Source organism: Panthera leo, chromosome E1 (genome assembly GCF_018350215.1).
Source record: "Panthera leo isolate Ple1 chromosome E1, P.leo_Ple1_pat1.1, whole genome shotgun sequence".
Lineage (NCBI taxonomy): Eukaryota > Metazoa > Chordata > Mammalia > Carnivora > Felidae > Panthera > Panthera leo.
The window spans coordinates 50,432,741-50,450,226 of NC_056692.1; the positions used below are offsets into that span (position 1 = coordinate 50,432,741).

Consider the following 17,486-nt stretch of genomic DNA (forward strand, 5'->3'; position numbering starts at 1 on the left):
CTTTAATCTGTTTACCAAACACATCTGTTAAGTTGCTAATCTCATGTATTGTCAGTGCTGAATATTAATACCATGTGTTTTTCCTTTCTCTTGCAGCAACATCCATTTTTCACCCTACACGAATCCAAAGCAACAGACGTGGCATCTTTTGTAAAATTGATTCTTGGAGACTAAATACCGTGGACTCAATTGGTTGGCCCTCCTGTGGATTGGTGGGTTTACAGGGTGAAGCAGGTTCATGAAAGCACCAATAGAAACTCATCCTTGAGATAATTTAATCCTGCCTCTCAGAAGGTTGTTTTCCCCCATTTTCTTTTCTTTTCTTTTCCTTTTTTTCCCCTCCAAAGGGGGCCTTGGAATCTATAGTATAGAATGAACTGTCTAGATGGATGAAATATGGCAAAGGCTTAGGACTTAAAAAGGTGATTAAATATTTAATGATGTGTCATATGAGTCCTTAAGCTTCTCAGACTTCTCTTGTTCTTCATAAAACGAATGCATTGGCCCTGGTCAAAAGGTGCTACCGTAGTGATGAAATTGTAAGTAGATCTGTAGTCTGTCCCACTTATTATTTTAATATTTATGTTTAAGTGCTTGGTTGAAAAGATTCCATTTTATGCAAGGAGGGAGATACAAGAGGCAAGGTTGGGTTGGCGATATTTATAGGGCTTTTATTTTTAAGTTCAGTCGTGTCTGTGGTCCAGAGGAAACTATTTAATATGCATCTTTAAGAGTATTATAACAATAACAGTGAGGAGCTCTTCTTTGTAAAACACCTGTTCCAGCTGTTGTGGCTGCTTGCCACGTCCTTAGATTTCTGCTCAACTCCTGGGTAGTAACCACATATTTCAGGTGAAGTGGTGAGGTATCCCAGTCATACCCTTTCCCCAACTTTGGGAAACATAAAATCACTTTTGTCACATCTCAGAGTCACGAGTTGGGTTCTCTTGGCCTTTGTGGTATTAATGGAATGTGATTCCTGATGCAGTTTTATATCACCTATCTACCCTTCTACATGTGTGCCTGTGTATATTTGGTAAGTCCCAAGCTCCGCCAAGTGGCTTCTGTGGACATCTCTACTTAGCGAGGAGGATATATGTCAGTTCTGAGAGGAGATGTCATGTCAAACCACACTGAGAATTGGTGCCTTCTTCTGCTTCTGTCCCTCCTTACAATGCATAAGCCCCAAGGTTTGCCTTTGTGTTAAGATGCGCTCTTTGCTTTCTTCTCTTCTTCCCCCTTGTTCAATAAAGAAGCCTTACTATTGACGGGAGGGCTGCAATACAAGAAAATAAAAGTTCTTTGACAGGATAGGAGATAATGGGGAAGGTTGAATTAGTTCCTAGGAATAGACGGCCCGATTGCCAGTGGTTGAGGCCACATTTCACTTCAGTAGCACACAGCAGCACGGGATAGCACTCCGTAGGAGGCTAGTGCCATTATGGGTTCCCGGCAGGTTGACAAAGCAGTGAAAGCTCTTTCTTAAGACTAAATATGCCCCTAGGTTCTCTAGGTTCCTTGATGAAAAGTGAGTGAATTGATGCAGGGAAGCTGTAAACCGATAATAACCAGCAAACATGGCTTTTGGACGTTGGGTTTCCATGAGGCTATTCTTGAAGGACGACGATGGAGAATTTTGATGAGAGAGGAAGAAGAGAACTCCCTGTCTTTCTTTCTTTGCCTCAAGTTCACAGATATGGAGATTATTCCTCCTGAAAATCTTCTCTTCTTTCCCTTTTAGGTTTTGAAATGCAGTCGTTAGTTTTTCTGTGTCTGCGTTTTCCCCTTGTTCTTGTCTTTTGTCTGGCTCAGAGCAGTTGCCCAGAGTGAGTATGGCCCTCCCGTACACTTCTTTGTACCCCTAGTTCCAAGAGATACCTGTTTGATCAAACGTAGTTTCATCTTCTTTAAAGCTACCTCTGTTCCTCATCTTCTTCCAGCCAGGAAAAATGTATTATCCCAGTGATTATGGCCCTTCTCTTTCTCACCTACCTTGCTAAATTGGGCGGTTTCCCTTGTTGAGACCAAGAGAAAAAAACATCACAACTGTATTCCTTCTTTTCTTCATCTGTTTAATGAAAAAAACAAGTAGTAAAAAACTCGGAGGTCCCTCCGTCACAGCTTTTGGCGGAGTATGTAAGGCAAAACCTCGTTCTGGTCTGAGTCAGACAACTCATACCTGTTGTTCAGTGCGGTTTCTACTTAGAAATATTCTTAACCGAGTGTGTTCTCATGCATTCGCCTCTCCAGTTTGTGAACCCAGGGCCCAAACTTGCAAAACAATCGTACTGAGACAGAGAAGGAGTTTGTCAATGGTTCTCAACCTGATGCACACTGGAATCAACTGGGAGCTGGTGAACACTGCCTGTGCCAAGTTTGGGATTTCATTGGTCCAGGGCGGGGCCTGGGAATTGGCATATTTCACACGCCACATCAGAGAGGGCGTGTTCATGGAATACTGACTTGGAACTTGGAATACGTTGTCCCCATAGAAATGATGTACAACATGGTGATTAGATATCTTATGTGCTCAAGTAGAATGGCTTGCTAGACTTACGAGTCTAAATTCTAGAGTGTGTGTGTGTGTGTGTGTGTGTGTGTGTGTGAACTGTGTTATAAGTTCTAAACTAATTTTAAAATAAAGAGAGAGATGTGTAAACCATATTTAAGTTGATATAAGTTGGAAGGTCTCCTGTACATACACACAGGTCACTCGACCCTCTATGTTACTCCACTCATTGTGCGTCAGCGTTATTATTGTTTGTGGTTACCTTTGATTGATTAGCTTTTTAATTGTGGTCCTACCCTCCTGTGCTCTTTGTTAGTCTTGAAATGTCAGACGTCCAAGTCTAGGACATGAAATACTCATTAGCCTCAGCATTTGAGGAAGCCAGCCCTGAGACTAACGCGACCCCTGGCTTCTCCAAGTGCATTTGATTTAGTGTCTTTGGAAGGTAGTCACAAAAGTGACAGAGGAGGGCTAATGTTTTCATAGTTTTTAACACTAAAAATGCTTTTCTTGACCAAGAGGCTTCATTAGCTCTGCTCAGAGAAACTACTCTGTTTCTCCGAAAGTCGTCTAACAAAATGCTTAACCTTTGGCTTAAAAGTGCAATGGATGCCCAGTTCCTGATTTCCCCCCCAAATGCTTGTTTTGGTGACGTGACTGCCTGTGGCCTTGAAGGGAAGATTCATATATTCATAAAATTCATTGGAGTTGGTGGTCAGATCAAGTAAAATGAATTAAATCTCTATCGTGCTGGGGATTTTGTCTTCTTAATGCCTATCTATGACTGAGAGGGAGATTTGCTGGCTTAAAAGCAACCTTCCATTTTTTATTGAATTAGCAAATAGAAGACGCAGTTGTTAATTGGACCCCTGAAAATTTACATATTCAGGTGGAAAAATGCCAGAGTAAAATCTGGGAGGTGGAAGCTATCAAACCAACCCTATTAGAATAGAAAAAAAGAGAGATTTTATTGTAGAAGGTCTGTGTTCCTCTTGTCTAGGGGTGTGTGTGTGTGTGTGTGTGTGTGTGTGTGTATGTGTGTGTGTTTTAGCACTGTTAATATGCTGGCAGCTAAAGATGCTCTTTGGTTTTCTTTGGCTTTAATTGGGGTACTCTGGATTTCTTTAGGAATCTGTTGAAAGCTAGGACCTTTTCCCTAGGAAAACGCACATGGTACATGGAACACGTAGTTTTGCAAACATGTTTTGTTGAGGGGAGGGGAGTGGAGTGCAGTTTATAGACCCCACAGGATCAATAACCTCTGCTCTGCAGAATGTGGACTGTGACGTTCTAGACCAAGACTGGCAAAGTTTTTCTGTAAAGGGCCAGATAGTAAATATTTTTGGCTTTGGGTTGCATTAGTCTGTTACAACTACACAGGTCTGGGGTTGCAGTGTGGAAGCATCCATAAATAATACACAAATGAATGAGCGTGGTTCTGTGTCCCAACTAGACTTTATTTACAGAACCAGGCAATGGGCTGGACTTGGCCCACAGGTTATGGTTTGCCAATACCAGTCCTAGAGCATCGAATGCAAAACTCCAATTGATTGAATATGTGTATAGAGCTTTTCCATTTAGTTAGTATTCAGCTCAGCTGTTGAGACAGATCAGGACATAGAAATGAATTTGGGAAGAGTGGAGACTGTTCAGTCCCATGGAAATTGCCTCTTAATTTTCTTAGGTAAGTATTCCTTGCCCTGGAGGCCAATGGGACAGTTTTCCTCAGATGAAATTGAGTACCTGCTTTTTCCGTTTCCATACAATAGCCGGCGTAACGTACTTCAACTTGGCAATAAAAAGCATTCTTCTCTCAGACATCAACGGCATTCTTGTCTCTTAGCTTTGCATTTTATTTCTCTCTGAGATGTGATGCTTGTGCAGGGAGGATCATGAAGCCAGACACTAATCCTCGGGTTTTCCTTTTTCCTGAACTGCATTAAGATTTGAAAATTTGGGAGGCCATAGTTACATGAGAAGTGGAAGGCAGATAGACGTCTTAAAATCTTCCAGGTTATCCCCCTGTTCTTTTTGGTCATCATTTGAGAAAGGAAGAAAGATAAGTATGGGGTCAAAATTCTTGTTCTCAGGTAGACACAGAGCTCTAGGCTCTCACTGTGACAGGAGACTTGGGCCCACCCCTTGGGTACTGTCCTTGGACTTGGAAAGACAAGGCTGCTTTATCTTACTCCTTTCTTTAATCCTCACTAAATTTCTATTCTAAGGGGCTTATGCAAAATGCCTCCTTTCTGATGTGATTATCTTGGGTCCCTTGTTGAGTTCCTGGGCCCCCTAATCTCTGGTGAAAGCTTTGCCTTCCCCATGGGACCAGCACAACTGTCCTTTCCTTTGTCTTTGGTCAACCCTTGTCCCTTCTTTGCTGTAGGAACGCTACACAAAGAACTGTCTGTCCCCTAAGGTGCCCAACTCCACTTTCCTCTTCCAGAATAGTCCAGCACAGCTGACCTAAAGCTGCAGTTGCTTGGTTATTCAGAAACAGTTTTCTTCCTGCTGCATCATCAGGCAAACATAAATTATACTTAGAAGGCTGCTTGGAAACTCTTGAAGAGCATATTTAAGTATTTGATCTGGCAATTTACCTGAAAGAAAGTTTTCTCTTCGCCCTGGGAAACAAAACCTGAATTCCAGAGCCTTCAAAATGAAACCATCCTTCTGGGGAAAGCACCTTGCCACCAGATATATCACTCACCACCTGTTCCTGGTATCTGCAAAGAAGCTGTGTCGTTTTGCTGGGGTTTAGAGAGTCACTGCTTACAGCTATGCAAATATAATTTCCCCACTGCAAGTTTTCTAATGGAGTCATTTGGAATCAGCACCTAAGTTGGGGTTTATCTTTTTAGCTCCTGCCTCAAACTCCCTTTTCAAGCAAAATTTCTCCAAAAGCTCTTTTCCTAACTGACGTGAAGGGGACTGGGCCCTAAGTAGAAACACAAAGGAAAGTCAAGGACTTTGTGGTAGGGTTTGTTTTTTTTTTAAGAAAAAAATATCACCTCTAACACAAACATGTGTTAATAGAATTAAAAAATATCCAATCCAGTTCCCAGGGACTGTCAGCATCTTGACATCATTTGTATTGTCATTTGAACTAGGACTCTGAGCCCTCTATTCTTGGGAGTTTAGAGTGAGATTTTTGGAGATGTGCATTGTGTTTCTGTCTCAAGAGTTGTCAGCATGGAAAGATTCCTCTGGGGGCTGTTCCTCTTGACACATACAGGGTTTCCCCAGGGTCCACTTCTTTCTGGGACTCAGGGTCTCTTTCGAGGAATGAGGTTAATGCTCTTAGGACCTGGAGACTGATTTCAGGGAAAGCACGGGAAAGTTGAGGCACTTACTTGTGGCTTAATGTAGGAAACAGAACTTCCTAAATAGTCCCCAGAGTTTGTGGCTTCGAGCGGGCCACCTTGTCTTTCCTGGTTTCCTTGATTGCATTTGCTTGTTTTTCCACTGCCCCCGCACACAGGACCTGGGCTGACTGAATGCTTCTGTGGAAAGGAACCGATCCTACCATTTTCATATGGCAGAACTCAGAACCAGCAGTTTTGCCTTGGTTTGCCTACCTGGATTCTGTTGTTCCCGAATCTTGAAAATGAATGTAAGGGATGTCTGAGAGGACTTTTAGCAAAACCCTCCTTCTGAACGTAAGACCTTACAGTGAATCTTCCACTCATCCTGTAAAAAAGGATTGCTGGATTGGGTATCTGTTCCTCTTAAGGAATATTCTGTTGTGGCCAGAAATAAGCAGTTAGCATCATTTGGTCACTACTAACGTTCATTCGTATTGGAGTCTGCAAGCTAGTTCAACAAAGCAAGTCAGGTCCCTGCCTTAGGAGACTGTCATCAGACTTTGGGCACAAAGCTGAGCCCCTTCATCTTTAGTTCTGGTGGCTGATGGTTTTAAGGACGGTGGACACCAAAGGCTATCTGATGAACATACTTTTTCCATGAGACAGAGGATGGTGAATATTCTTAGAAAGACACTACAAGTCTTCATCAGAAAAGGAGAATTTATAGTTTTAAAACATAACGCTCAAAGCTAGTTTGAGTTTTCAGAAGAAGGGACTTGTGTGGGAAAGTAGTTTTATTTTCTGCCGATCTCAAATTGTCTTCCTTGCTTGTGTTCAGTACTCGTGGAGGGAGGTGTCGAGGGCACCAAGTGGTTTCCAGACTGTGTAGAGTGGTGCCCGTGGGGGTCTCTGGTCAGGAAGGGAAGGGGAAGAGAGAAGAGTGTGATGGCCATCTGAAAGCCCCATCAACCTCCAATGAGAATATTTGGCTACCGGTATCAATCCCCCTTCACTTAACTATCATTCCCCTTAAGTCTCTGTGGCTATTAAAGGCTTGGGGACTTTGGATGAAGTCACTACTTGGAGACCAGAAGCAGCCACAGAACCCGGGAAATTTTGTGGCCAATGCTGTCTATGCAGCCCTGGCTTCTGCTGTATTCTGTATGCCAACAGGGCTTGGAGGTAGAAGGGCAAAAAGAGAGGGCCATTTCTTTAAATTTCTGAGCATGAATCATTTGAAAGAAAATGCAAACATCAATATGGGATGGCCACGCATATAGACTCTTGAATTGCTTATTTTTCAGAAGTGGTTGCAAATAATCTGATCTCAGTGGCAAGGAGGGGCAAGAGTGGGCTCTTGATGGGCAGTGGAATATCTACATTTCTATGTTTCCAGGAACAGGAGTTGTCATTTTGGTTATTGACATTTAGAAAAAATTAAAGTTCTTTGTATGATTTTGGCACAGAGCAGCGTCCCATCTGAGAGTCAAGCTAACGGTTACCCTCGCTGGGTGTTGCAGGTGAAGATTGGTCAGGGGAAACTGGTACAGCCTTTGGAAGCTGAAAACAGGTGGTGTTATCTGTCCTGAACTGAACACAAGGGGATCCTTAGGCATCCATTGAAACATATCAGGTGCCTTCTACACACACAAGAGTCTGTGGTGAATTCTGATAACGGTGCTTTAGCCGCTAAACCAAACTGAACAGCTGGGGGGTTCCAGCACCCATTTTAGAACTCTGTATATGTCATAAAGCTACATTTGGCAACAATTTGTGGAGCCCTTGGCCAATCTCTGCATAAAAAGCCACCGGAGGAGGTTCAATTAAGAAAATTCAGACAATTTATCTGTCATATTATCCCCGTGTTTGGTTTATTTTTTAGTTTCAAATTTATTTTTTGAGGAGTGATTTTCTATAGGGGCCGAAATGATGTTTTAGTAAAATAACAGGTATTTTTAAAGGAAAAAAAAATGCCTTCTTGACGTAATTAACGTCCGCCATTGCAACATATTTTCTGCTGTACAGAATCATCACATTAAGTCACTTAAAGCTGAAAAAGGTGTTAAGGATGTAGTTCAAAGTCTTTGTTTAAACACACCAAAATTTTTCTATATATTTTGTGAAAAGTCTGATGGAATGCAGGATGTAACTTCTGTATGGAATTGAACTTTATAAGAATTTTAGTAAAGTAGGTGGGTTTCCCCAGATTCCTTTGTGCATCAGTTTCATTGCTGAAAATGCTGCTTCCAGTTATTAATCTGGTCTTTGTAAGGAAACACACACACACACACACACACACACACACACACACACTTTTTTCCCTTACATGGTGTGAATTTTATGATAGACCTTTTTTATTTGTATATGTGATGGATTGTTTTCCTGTGTTGTACCCCACATTTGTTTGTAAGCCGTGTTGATTGTAAAGACAGCTGTTGGGCAAGTGGAAACATGTCTGGTCTCTACAATCCCTTGATGCTAAGAAGGAAGTAATTCCATATGTTTGTTAGGCCCTGCAAACTCTTCCTAATACCTGAAATATGATGCAAGGAGATTGGAGAGGTTGTGCACCCCTATCCTTCAAAACCCCATCTCCAACACTGTGTCTCTGGAAAGTGTGAAATAGCAGAATGACTACCATTTTGTGGATTCCGTCATTGACTGACTCCCTCATCTTTCCTGCTCTGTAGAACATGCTGCTAGCTTTCCCTGGTGGAAATCATCTCCTCTTTATGGATGGCAATATCTTCTCTTTATGAATGAGGCAGACTGGACTAGAGAGTATGGAATTCATTAGAAGTTCATAAAGTAAAGGCCTCTGAAGGATGTGGGTAGAATGTTTCCATGCCTTTGAGGTGATTGGGAAATTGATGCTCTGGCCTTGGGAACGTTTTGCTTGTGAGCTGCGGAGGGAAAGGAGTCGGGGAGGGTGTACTTCATCCGTTTTCCTATAAGGAAATGTACAGGGCTGCTCTCTCAAGGCGAAAGCATTTCTCACCATTGTCCAGGAAAGAAAAATTATGAATATCAATTGATAATTTCAGTCAGGCTCTAGGATTGTATTTAAAAATACCTGTTTTATGCCTTTTGTTGACTTTGCCATATTGGCTTTGGTGGCCACCATGCATTTTTATTTTAGCCTTGTTTTCCTGTTCTCCAGATCGTGTGCATTATTGTTGTTGTTTTCTTTTGAACTACTGCTTATCGTAAATGGTGATGTTATCTCAGAATTCCTGAAGCCAAGGAAATAGCTACTGTGCAGGACTTGGGGTAGATGAAAGCATTGGTATTGATGTAGGTTAAGATTGGACAGAGTTACCAGAAATATACTGAAGGTGGCTTTAAAGACGGCGTGTTTGTTTTAACATCTGGAGAAGCCACCTGTTCTAGGTTCCTTATTCTTGGGAAATCCATCTTTTCATGCAAATGCCATTTGTGGTTCATACTTAACAGCCTGGATGACTGGCCTCTGTCAGTCACTATACAAGGAATTCTAATAATTGCCAAAGGTGGAGGTAATTTTGCCTTTTATAGGTCATTCTATGGTGAAATTTCCAATCATGGTATCTTATAAAAAGAACAACTATTATTTCCCATCTCTTTCCTGATCCAAGAGCACAGTAAAGGAAGAGTAAAGTTCTGGTGTGATACAGACTAGTTCACTGAATCTGTTTTTGACCAAGGAAATGGCTGAGATGTTGAACTAAGTGGTTGTTACATGGTTCGTATGGTGACCTCAAAAGGAAAATGAAATTGGGACATTAAGTCAAACTTGGACTCCTCTGTTGGTGAGGAACTTACACTTTGATTTCCTATCTCAGGATATTCTTCAGTTTCATACTGCTGCTGAGGAGGAAGGAACAAGCCGTAGACTCTAACTGGTCTCCGGATGTTTGTGCGTGTGTATGTAAAACTTCACACTGTGTGTGTTGTGTTCAATGTTGTGTCAATCTATGAACTGACTCAAACAACAATTTGAAGAGAGAGAAGACAGTAATAATGGCAACAGACACCCATCCACCTCTTTTTTGTCAAAGTGCTTGCTATGACTTTCATAGCTAGGACAAATAGCATACGTATTCAGGAGCAAGGTGTCCTTGAAAGAAATGGTGTGTTGATCTCATAAGAAAATGTACAACCAATAAAAGACATTTTAAAAAGTGCAGCGAGTCTGTATATTAATTGAGTTGTGCATGGAAATTCTTTTTTCCAGGGATGTGCTACTTTTACGTATAGAAGCCCTGCAGGTGGAAAAAAGAAAAAACTGGCTTGAATGATTCATTCTCTTTTTCTTCTCCCATTCCTACCACCCTACTTCCAAAACATAACGGAGCAAAGCATACCAAAACAACAGTGTTGTAGTCCTGAAGCCTCATTAGAAAGTCATTTCCATGGTAACGAACTTCAGACTCAATCTTCTTATAGTCAGTATTCCTAGGTTAGAAGTGAGGGCCAAATATTACATTATTAAAATTTGATGGCTGTGGGAAGGATGGGTCCAGATGGCTTAAATGAAAAGAAGCAAGGCCCTGACTTTATGTTTCTACAGATTTCTGACCCTGAAGTCTTAGGCCAACTAATCATTTGAATTTTTCCTAGTCCTACTTGTAGCGTGCATAATAGTAGGAAATTAGCTTTACATCATCAGGCATGCTGTGATGCGGATGTCCTGGGATAGAAAGAAAATGTCATTTCTAGTATATATGGTTGGGTCTGCAGAGTTCTCTGGTTTCTCCTATAAACTGAGTGCCTAAAACTATTTGATGAGCATCTACATTAATCCAATTTAGACAAGAATGGCTAGATCTTAATGTTACCATTTTGAGTGGATCACCAGTTATACCCAGAGGTGCACCTCTGTCTTGCTTATTGCCCAAACACGTTGTGTTGCTGAGTCAGTAGACTCCTTTTAAATCCCCTAGTATTTCACCTTGGACAGATATCATCTCAGAGTTGAGAGTCTAAAGTGGAGGGCTCACCCTACTTCTGCATATGTTGCTTAAGTATTTTCCAATGCTGAGACTCTATTATACTGATCTGGAAGTCCTGCCTGTCTACTGTATTAAGATTGAATCGTTCATCTTTCTTCAATGATAGGGCTTCCTTGGCATTGGGAATTTTATCTTAATAAGGGGTGGGGGTGCGTGGAGGAGGAAGGCATCAAACACCGTATTCTCAGGCATCATGTATGAAAGTATTTTATACAGTCCTCCGTAGTCATTCCTTATTTTCATACATTGAAATATCGATCTTAAAGTTTTGTTCCTTTCAATGGGTATAATGCCTTCTTTTTTTTGCATGCTTCTCATGTTGACCAACACTAAGTTGCCCCCATCCAACTGAATTCCTGTTTACTCAAGATTTTGTAGGAAACTGTGAATTAAACTGGAAAGTGGAGAAAATGATTGGGTTAGTAACAAAAGCTTCTTTGGTTTTGCCTTGGTCATTTGACTATCTACTGTGACATAACAAACCCTGAAACTTAGTAGATGAAGATAACAGCTTATTACTACTTCTCCCAGGCCTGTGGGTTGGCTGGGCTCAGCTGGGTGGTTCTTGCTTGTCATCTCTCATGCATTTGTAGTTGGGCAGCTGAAGCAAGAGCCACTGGGGGTGTCCTCACGCACTTGTCTGGTGCCGGGCAGGGGTGGCTGGACTGGGCTTGATCAGGCATCTCTCGTTCAGGCAGCCTGTCTATGTGTCTACCGTGGGCTCTTCACAGCCCCTCAAATTAGTCATCCAAATTAGATTTCCCCCAAATTAGTCATCCAAAAGCCCCAGGCAGAATACTGGGACTGTGTTTCATGGTGGGGCATTTTGAAGACTAGCTACATGCTTGGTCAGTCCCATACAGTTAGAATATACTCGTGACCTTTAAAAATGGATCTCATTCCTTGTTTCCTAAATTGGAGGTCCAGAGGCAGTACAAGAAATGTACTAACATTCATGATGGAATTAGTTTTCCATTCATTTATTATCCACGGTTTTGTCAAGGCAAGCACTTTGGTCAATGACGTTGTCCCGTAGAGGCTGAAGTAGCCATCCCTGCCTGAAAGTCTGAAGCCATAGTCGGAATGAAAATAAGACAAGTGTCAAGAACATTGATACTTGATGACCCATGAAACTGTTAGTATGTCCCTGCCACCCCAGACGTCAGGGCTCATGAATACTTGCTGAGTAGCTGTTTTCTCCTCAGATGGAAATGGCTTTGATTTTTATTTTAAAAATAAGGCATTATGAGAAAACTTAGAGAATACATGCAGGAAAATAAACATTATCCCCAGTTCCGAGTGAATAGTTCATATCTTCCTTATTTTTTTAAGTTTATTTATTTATTTTGAGAGAGAGAGAGAGAGCACGCACGAGAGGGGGAGGGGCAGAGAAAGAGGGAGAGAGAGAGAATCCCAAGCAGGCTCCACACCATCAGCATAGAGCCTGACTTGGAGCTCGACCCCAAGATTCGTGAGATCATGACCTGAGCCTAAATCAAGAGCCAGGCACTTAACCTAACCAACTGGGCCACCCAAGTGCTCTTATTGTTAATAAGTTCTTTAAAGTATATTGTCCTATACACTCTCTCTCTCTCTCTCTCACACCATATTAATGGGATTATGCTATTATCATCTGTCTTGCTTTCCAGATTGTACCACAGGCATCTTATGTCGATTAATGTAGATGGCATCACCATTTTTGATGGCTGCCTAATATTCCAATACATATATATGTATGTATTGTATATATACATATATATGCATGTGAACCTCTGTATACACACACACATATATATTTAGCTGCGTCCCCATAGGTGGAAATTATGATTATTTACTTTTTGATTGCTTTGATAAATGTTCTTATTCTTACATATTTATGCATGAGTCTTATTGTCTTGGAGAAGTTTTAAAAAGCTAAAGGGCCTTAAACATTTCCACCAGGGTTAACATCAGCAATGGTTTCACTTACTGGTCTCAACACGGCTGTCTCCTTTTGTTACCGTGGCACCCACTCTTCCCCAGCTTCAGTCATAAACTAAGAGATCAGACTTCTCTGGCAATGAACCCAAATTAGGAATTTTCCGTGTGGGGACCAGTCCACACAATGGCGCTTTGGTGATATATTTCTTAAGTAAATTGGAGCATAAGGAGTGTCTTTCAGGAATAGCCACAGAGGAAAGAAAATTATCAGGAGGAAGCACTTGGAGGAAAAGTACAGAGCATACTTTTTAAAAATCTGCTTTTTAAAATTATTTTTTTATTTTAGAGAGACAGCATGTGATCAGAGGAGAGGGCCGGGGAGAGAGGGAAAGACAGAATCTTAAGCAGGCTCCACACTCAGGACAAAGCCCAACATCGGGCTCAATCCCATGACCCTGGGATCATGAGCTGAGCTGAAATCAAGAGTTGGACACTCAACTGACTGGGCCAACCAGGTGCCCTGGTGTCTGCCTTTAAGAAGGAAAAGATTGCTTTCTTTTCCCCTTGTAGTCTTGGTGCAATGATTATGCAATGGCTATAATGGACACTAGCAGAATTTCTGGTTAGTCTAGTGGGCACCCTAACCATTTTTGACCATGTAAGTAAGTCTGAATGAAGCTAGAGCTGCCATTCAGCATCCATCACTCAATAGGCATTAGCTCTGAAAGCCCTTTTCAGGGGTGATGTAGCTACACTGGTTTGGAGAAGCTCTGCTCTACCCTTGAGTTCGCCTTCTCTGTCCCTGCTCCTCAATGCTATGGCATCGGTGCCACCGCCCAGGAGCTAGCTAGCAATGCGGAGAAGAGCCTGGGGGACAGCCCTGCTCCAGGGGACTCACCTTCACATTACAGTTGGAGAGAGAGCCGTCTATCCATCTCATCTGATTTTGGAGTTTCTATGGTCAGGCCGCAAATGTTGTAATTCTTTCGACACGGACGCCATGTTGAAACATGGACTCCAGACAAAAAAGATGCCTCTGGAAGTGATCATCAGCTTTAGAAATGGAAAGTCTACAGTGGATGGAGGATTATATGTGTTCAGGTATATGTAAATATATAGGTATTCTGATGATGGGTTCAATGCAGAATTACTGAAAACTAGTCTCATGAAGGGAAAAAATGACCCTCATGCTTGAACACCTTTACATCAGTTAGAGATAGAAGTGTTTTATAGATTGTAAATGGAATGCTGCTTTGGGGATGCCAAACATTGTGTAGCCTTCCTAGAGAAGGAGCTTTAGTGGGTAGCAACTGTAAAGCTTAGAGAACGACCTAGTGCTTCCACTGTTTCCAAATTCCCCAACTTCCTGGTCTTATCTGGGCCATGATGCACCTCCTCTTTGGTTTCCTTGCACTGCTGGTCTGCTGGTCCAGTCAGAAACTTCCTTGGCAAATGGTGGCTCTCTGTCCCTCGAGAAAGGGCAAGAGGCAGACTCAGAGCTTAATGCTACTTGCCTAAGAATGCTCAACTCAGCTAAGAGCAATCAGCTTTCCCCTGATCCGGAGTGACCCCATGGACCGAGAGGCAAAGAGCTGTTCTTAGACAAGAACTTGCTAAACCACTTGACCTTTTCAACAGCTGCAGAACTGTTTATCGAGAGCATGCCATGTCTCTTGGCTCCTCCAATTTGTCAGCCAGGAAAGTCAAGCCAGTGACATTGTGTGCTTTAGAAGACTTCTGAACAATTCACAGCTTCCACCATAAAGTGGCTAAATTGGTCTCACCAGTCAGATAGTGATCTTTGGATGGGCTGTGCACTCCGTGAGCTGGTTGGCTTTTGGGACTCGTTCACTGGAATCAAATGAGTCACGGCTGGAGATAAACATAAATGCTGATATGCCAAAGCCTCCAATTCCCTAAACTATAGCTCATAAGGAAGAATAGATTGGGTGTGTTTCAAGCCACAAACCTAGGGCAAGTGGTAATGCCTGCCAAGAGCAAAGAACACGAATTCTGTTCATTTATGTAAGCAATTTCTTGAGAAATTAAGGAGCCAGTGACTTTTACTTCAGCTTATCTGAAAATTGTTTGTGTGCAAAAATACCTATGATTCATGGCATCTTTTTGACAGGATAACGTGCATTGAACTATGATTCGAGAATGCTAAGAAAATGGGTGAGGAAATATTTTTAAATAGCGGAAGTGAGCCAGAGATGGGGCTTGAGTGGGTATGGAAACAAGGAAGGTGGCACCAGCCCAGGGCCACACAGGCTGTCTGAAGCCCTGGCTCAGCCACTTACTAGCTGTGTGACCCTGGACGTATGCCTTCCACTCTCTGTCCCTCAACTGATTCCTTCTTCAAATGGAGATAATAACAGGACCTACTTTAGAGAGTCACTGAGGATTCCGTGGAATGTCACAGTAGAGCACTTAGCGCAGTGTCTTCTCCATCACTATCAGTTGATGAAGTTTTCTTAATACGGTCCTCTGCTCAAATCCTTTTTCCACCAGTAAGATTCAACAAAAGTGTATATAAAGGAAACATGAGCAGACAACTTCAAGTATGAAGGTGTTCTAGACTACTTACCCCAATCCATCACAATAAGACTCGGTCGGCTGTTGTTGACCGAATGCTCAGGACTCTACATCAGAGCCAAATCTCCACGTCACAAACAAATGCCCGTATTTTTCAGTTTGTGTATCAGATTAAAAGCTTTGCTTACCTACTCATACAGTGATCAAAGCAACACGTTTTACTTCTGCAAACCCTGCTTTATGAGGTTAAAACAGTGACATAACCACTTTTGAGATGGCAAATCCAATGTATATTGAAGGAAAATTTCAGGGTGTTTATTAAGATTGAAGTAAGATACATCAAAAAAGAGCAGCTCAGTACTGGCAGATTTCTTCCTTCCTTCCTTTCTTCCTTCCTTCCTTCCTTCCTTCCATCCTTCCATCCTTCCTTCCTTCCTTCCTCTTTTTTTTTTTTTTTTACAAAGATTAGGCAACAGATAATAAAATGTTATAGACTGCTGGCATATAAATACTGAAAACATAAAAATACTTTTAAGCAAAAATGTCTTTGCAATTTATTAAATACTTAAGAAAGTAATCTGTGTGGTTTGAGACCTTAAAGGCATATATACTTTGTTATACTATTTAATTCTTAGAGAAAGTACCACGCGTATGTCGGTGGAAAGCATGTGGTCTTTGAGGCTATTCAGATCTGGGTTTGAATCTCGGCTCATTCTAAGGCCCAGTTTCCTACCTCAAAAAGTGAAAACGATACGAATGGTATGGAGGGGTGGAGCGGACATTGTAAGGAAAAGAAAGGAAGAATCTACCACAATGCCTGGCATACAGCCCTCACTTTGCATATCGTGGCCTCAACTCACAGAACCGTGGTGAACAATCATTCGGTTCCCACATGCATGCATTTCGGTTGACACAGTACCAGGCCAGGTGGGGATTGTGGGCAGTAAGTGCTCAATATATGGCAGTCCTGTGTAATATTTATGTATTAAAATTATTGATAAGAGAGCTTGACACTTTGCTTTAAGGGGATACACCTCTGAAATGAGAATGGTAATGCCGTGACATGGCGTTCGATCCTTATGAAATGTCAAGAGGTGTGCACTCTGGGTGCTCCCATTTTACAGTTGGAGAAGTGACAGTGAGAGGAGCACCAAGAGGACAGGATGCCTGGTTGACCCAGGAGCCGGCCCCTGGCGTTGGAGTCTCTTCAACCCTTCCTGTCCTTGGAATGTGTGTTCTGTCTCGCTGATCCTGTGCCCGCAGTGGGAGACATTTTCAAGGACACAGCCTGAGAGAAAGATGATGTATGTGTCAGAACCTCTTAAAAAGTCTGCATATAAACCTCTAGGATTCTGGCAACAGGTTTGGACATCTGCTCTTCTGGAGCCAACCGATTTAAGCCTCGGAAGTAAGTCTTTTTGCTTCTTGAACCTGCCACCTGCCCATCTGAAGTAGCCAGCCTCTGTCTTCCCGGCCAGTTTCAGATTTCACCTGAGAAGCTCCTGAGGTTTTGAACCCCAAACAGAGATTCAGAAGTTCAGTAACTCACCTAAATTTGTGCTAGACCTTTCAGGTCTTTACAGAAGGGGCTGGGCCCTATTGAATATCTTTTAGATTTGCATTAAAACAAAGAAAATGCCTGGGTGGCTCAATCGGTTGAGCATCTGACTTCGGCTCAGGTCATGATCTCACAGTTCGTGAGTTCGAGTCCCATACTGGGCTCTGTGCTGACAGCTCAGAGCCTGGAGCCTGCTTCGGATTCTGTCTCTCTTTCTCTCTCTCTCTCTCTCACACAACAATAAATAAATGTTAAAGAAAACATTAAAAAAAAACCCCAAGAAAACATTTTCTAACTTCCCTTGACCCTGAGAACAATTTTTCTGTTTTCTCATCTGCCAAGGAAATAAATGTTGTAAGTGGGCCAATTTGAGGAGTTGTGGAGCCCAGGACCTTTGGTACCCTGTGTGGTCCAGGGAAGGCAGAGCAAAGAGCTGCACGTGGTATTCCGGAAGGCCCAGGCCTGGCCCAGCTAGTCCAGCTGCAAAGGGTGGAATGAGGGCAGGTGTTTTCCCAGTGGGTCTGGGGGAAGACCATCAGGACTTGAGCAGCTGGGCGGGCTTTAAGGTGGTGCTTTGTCTTCTACAGTGTGGGCACAATACAGTCTGGGTCCTGGTGGGGGCTGAGGGGAGGGGAACAGAAAGACTGTTGAGTCCCTCTCTCAGAGAT

At 42.4% G+C, this 17,486-nt stretch overlaps 1 protein-coding gene across 1 annotated transcript in view; it reads left to right on the forward strand.

The window, feature by feature from the left end:
* The window catches only part of MAP2K6 (mitogen-activated protein kinase kinase 6), a 121,237-nt gene extending 111,265 nt beyond the window's left edge, over window positions 1-9,972 (forward strand). Inside the window, exon 12 of the mRNA XM_042915089.1 lies at window positions 97-9,972. Coding sequence (XP_042771023.1) covers window positions 97-174 — 78 coding nt within the window. The 3' untranslated portion in view covers window positions 175-9,972. The remainder of the gene's footprint in view (window positions 1-96) is intronic.
* Window positions 9,973-17,486: the final 7,514 nt, after the last annotated feature.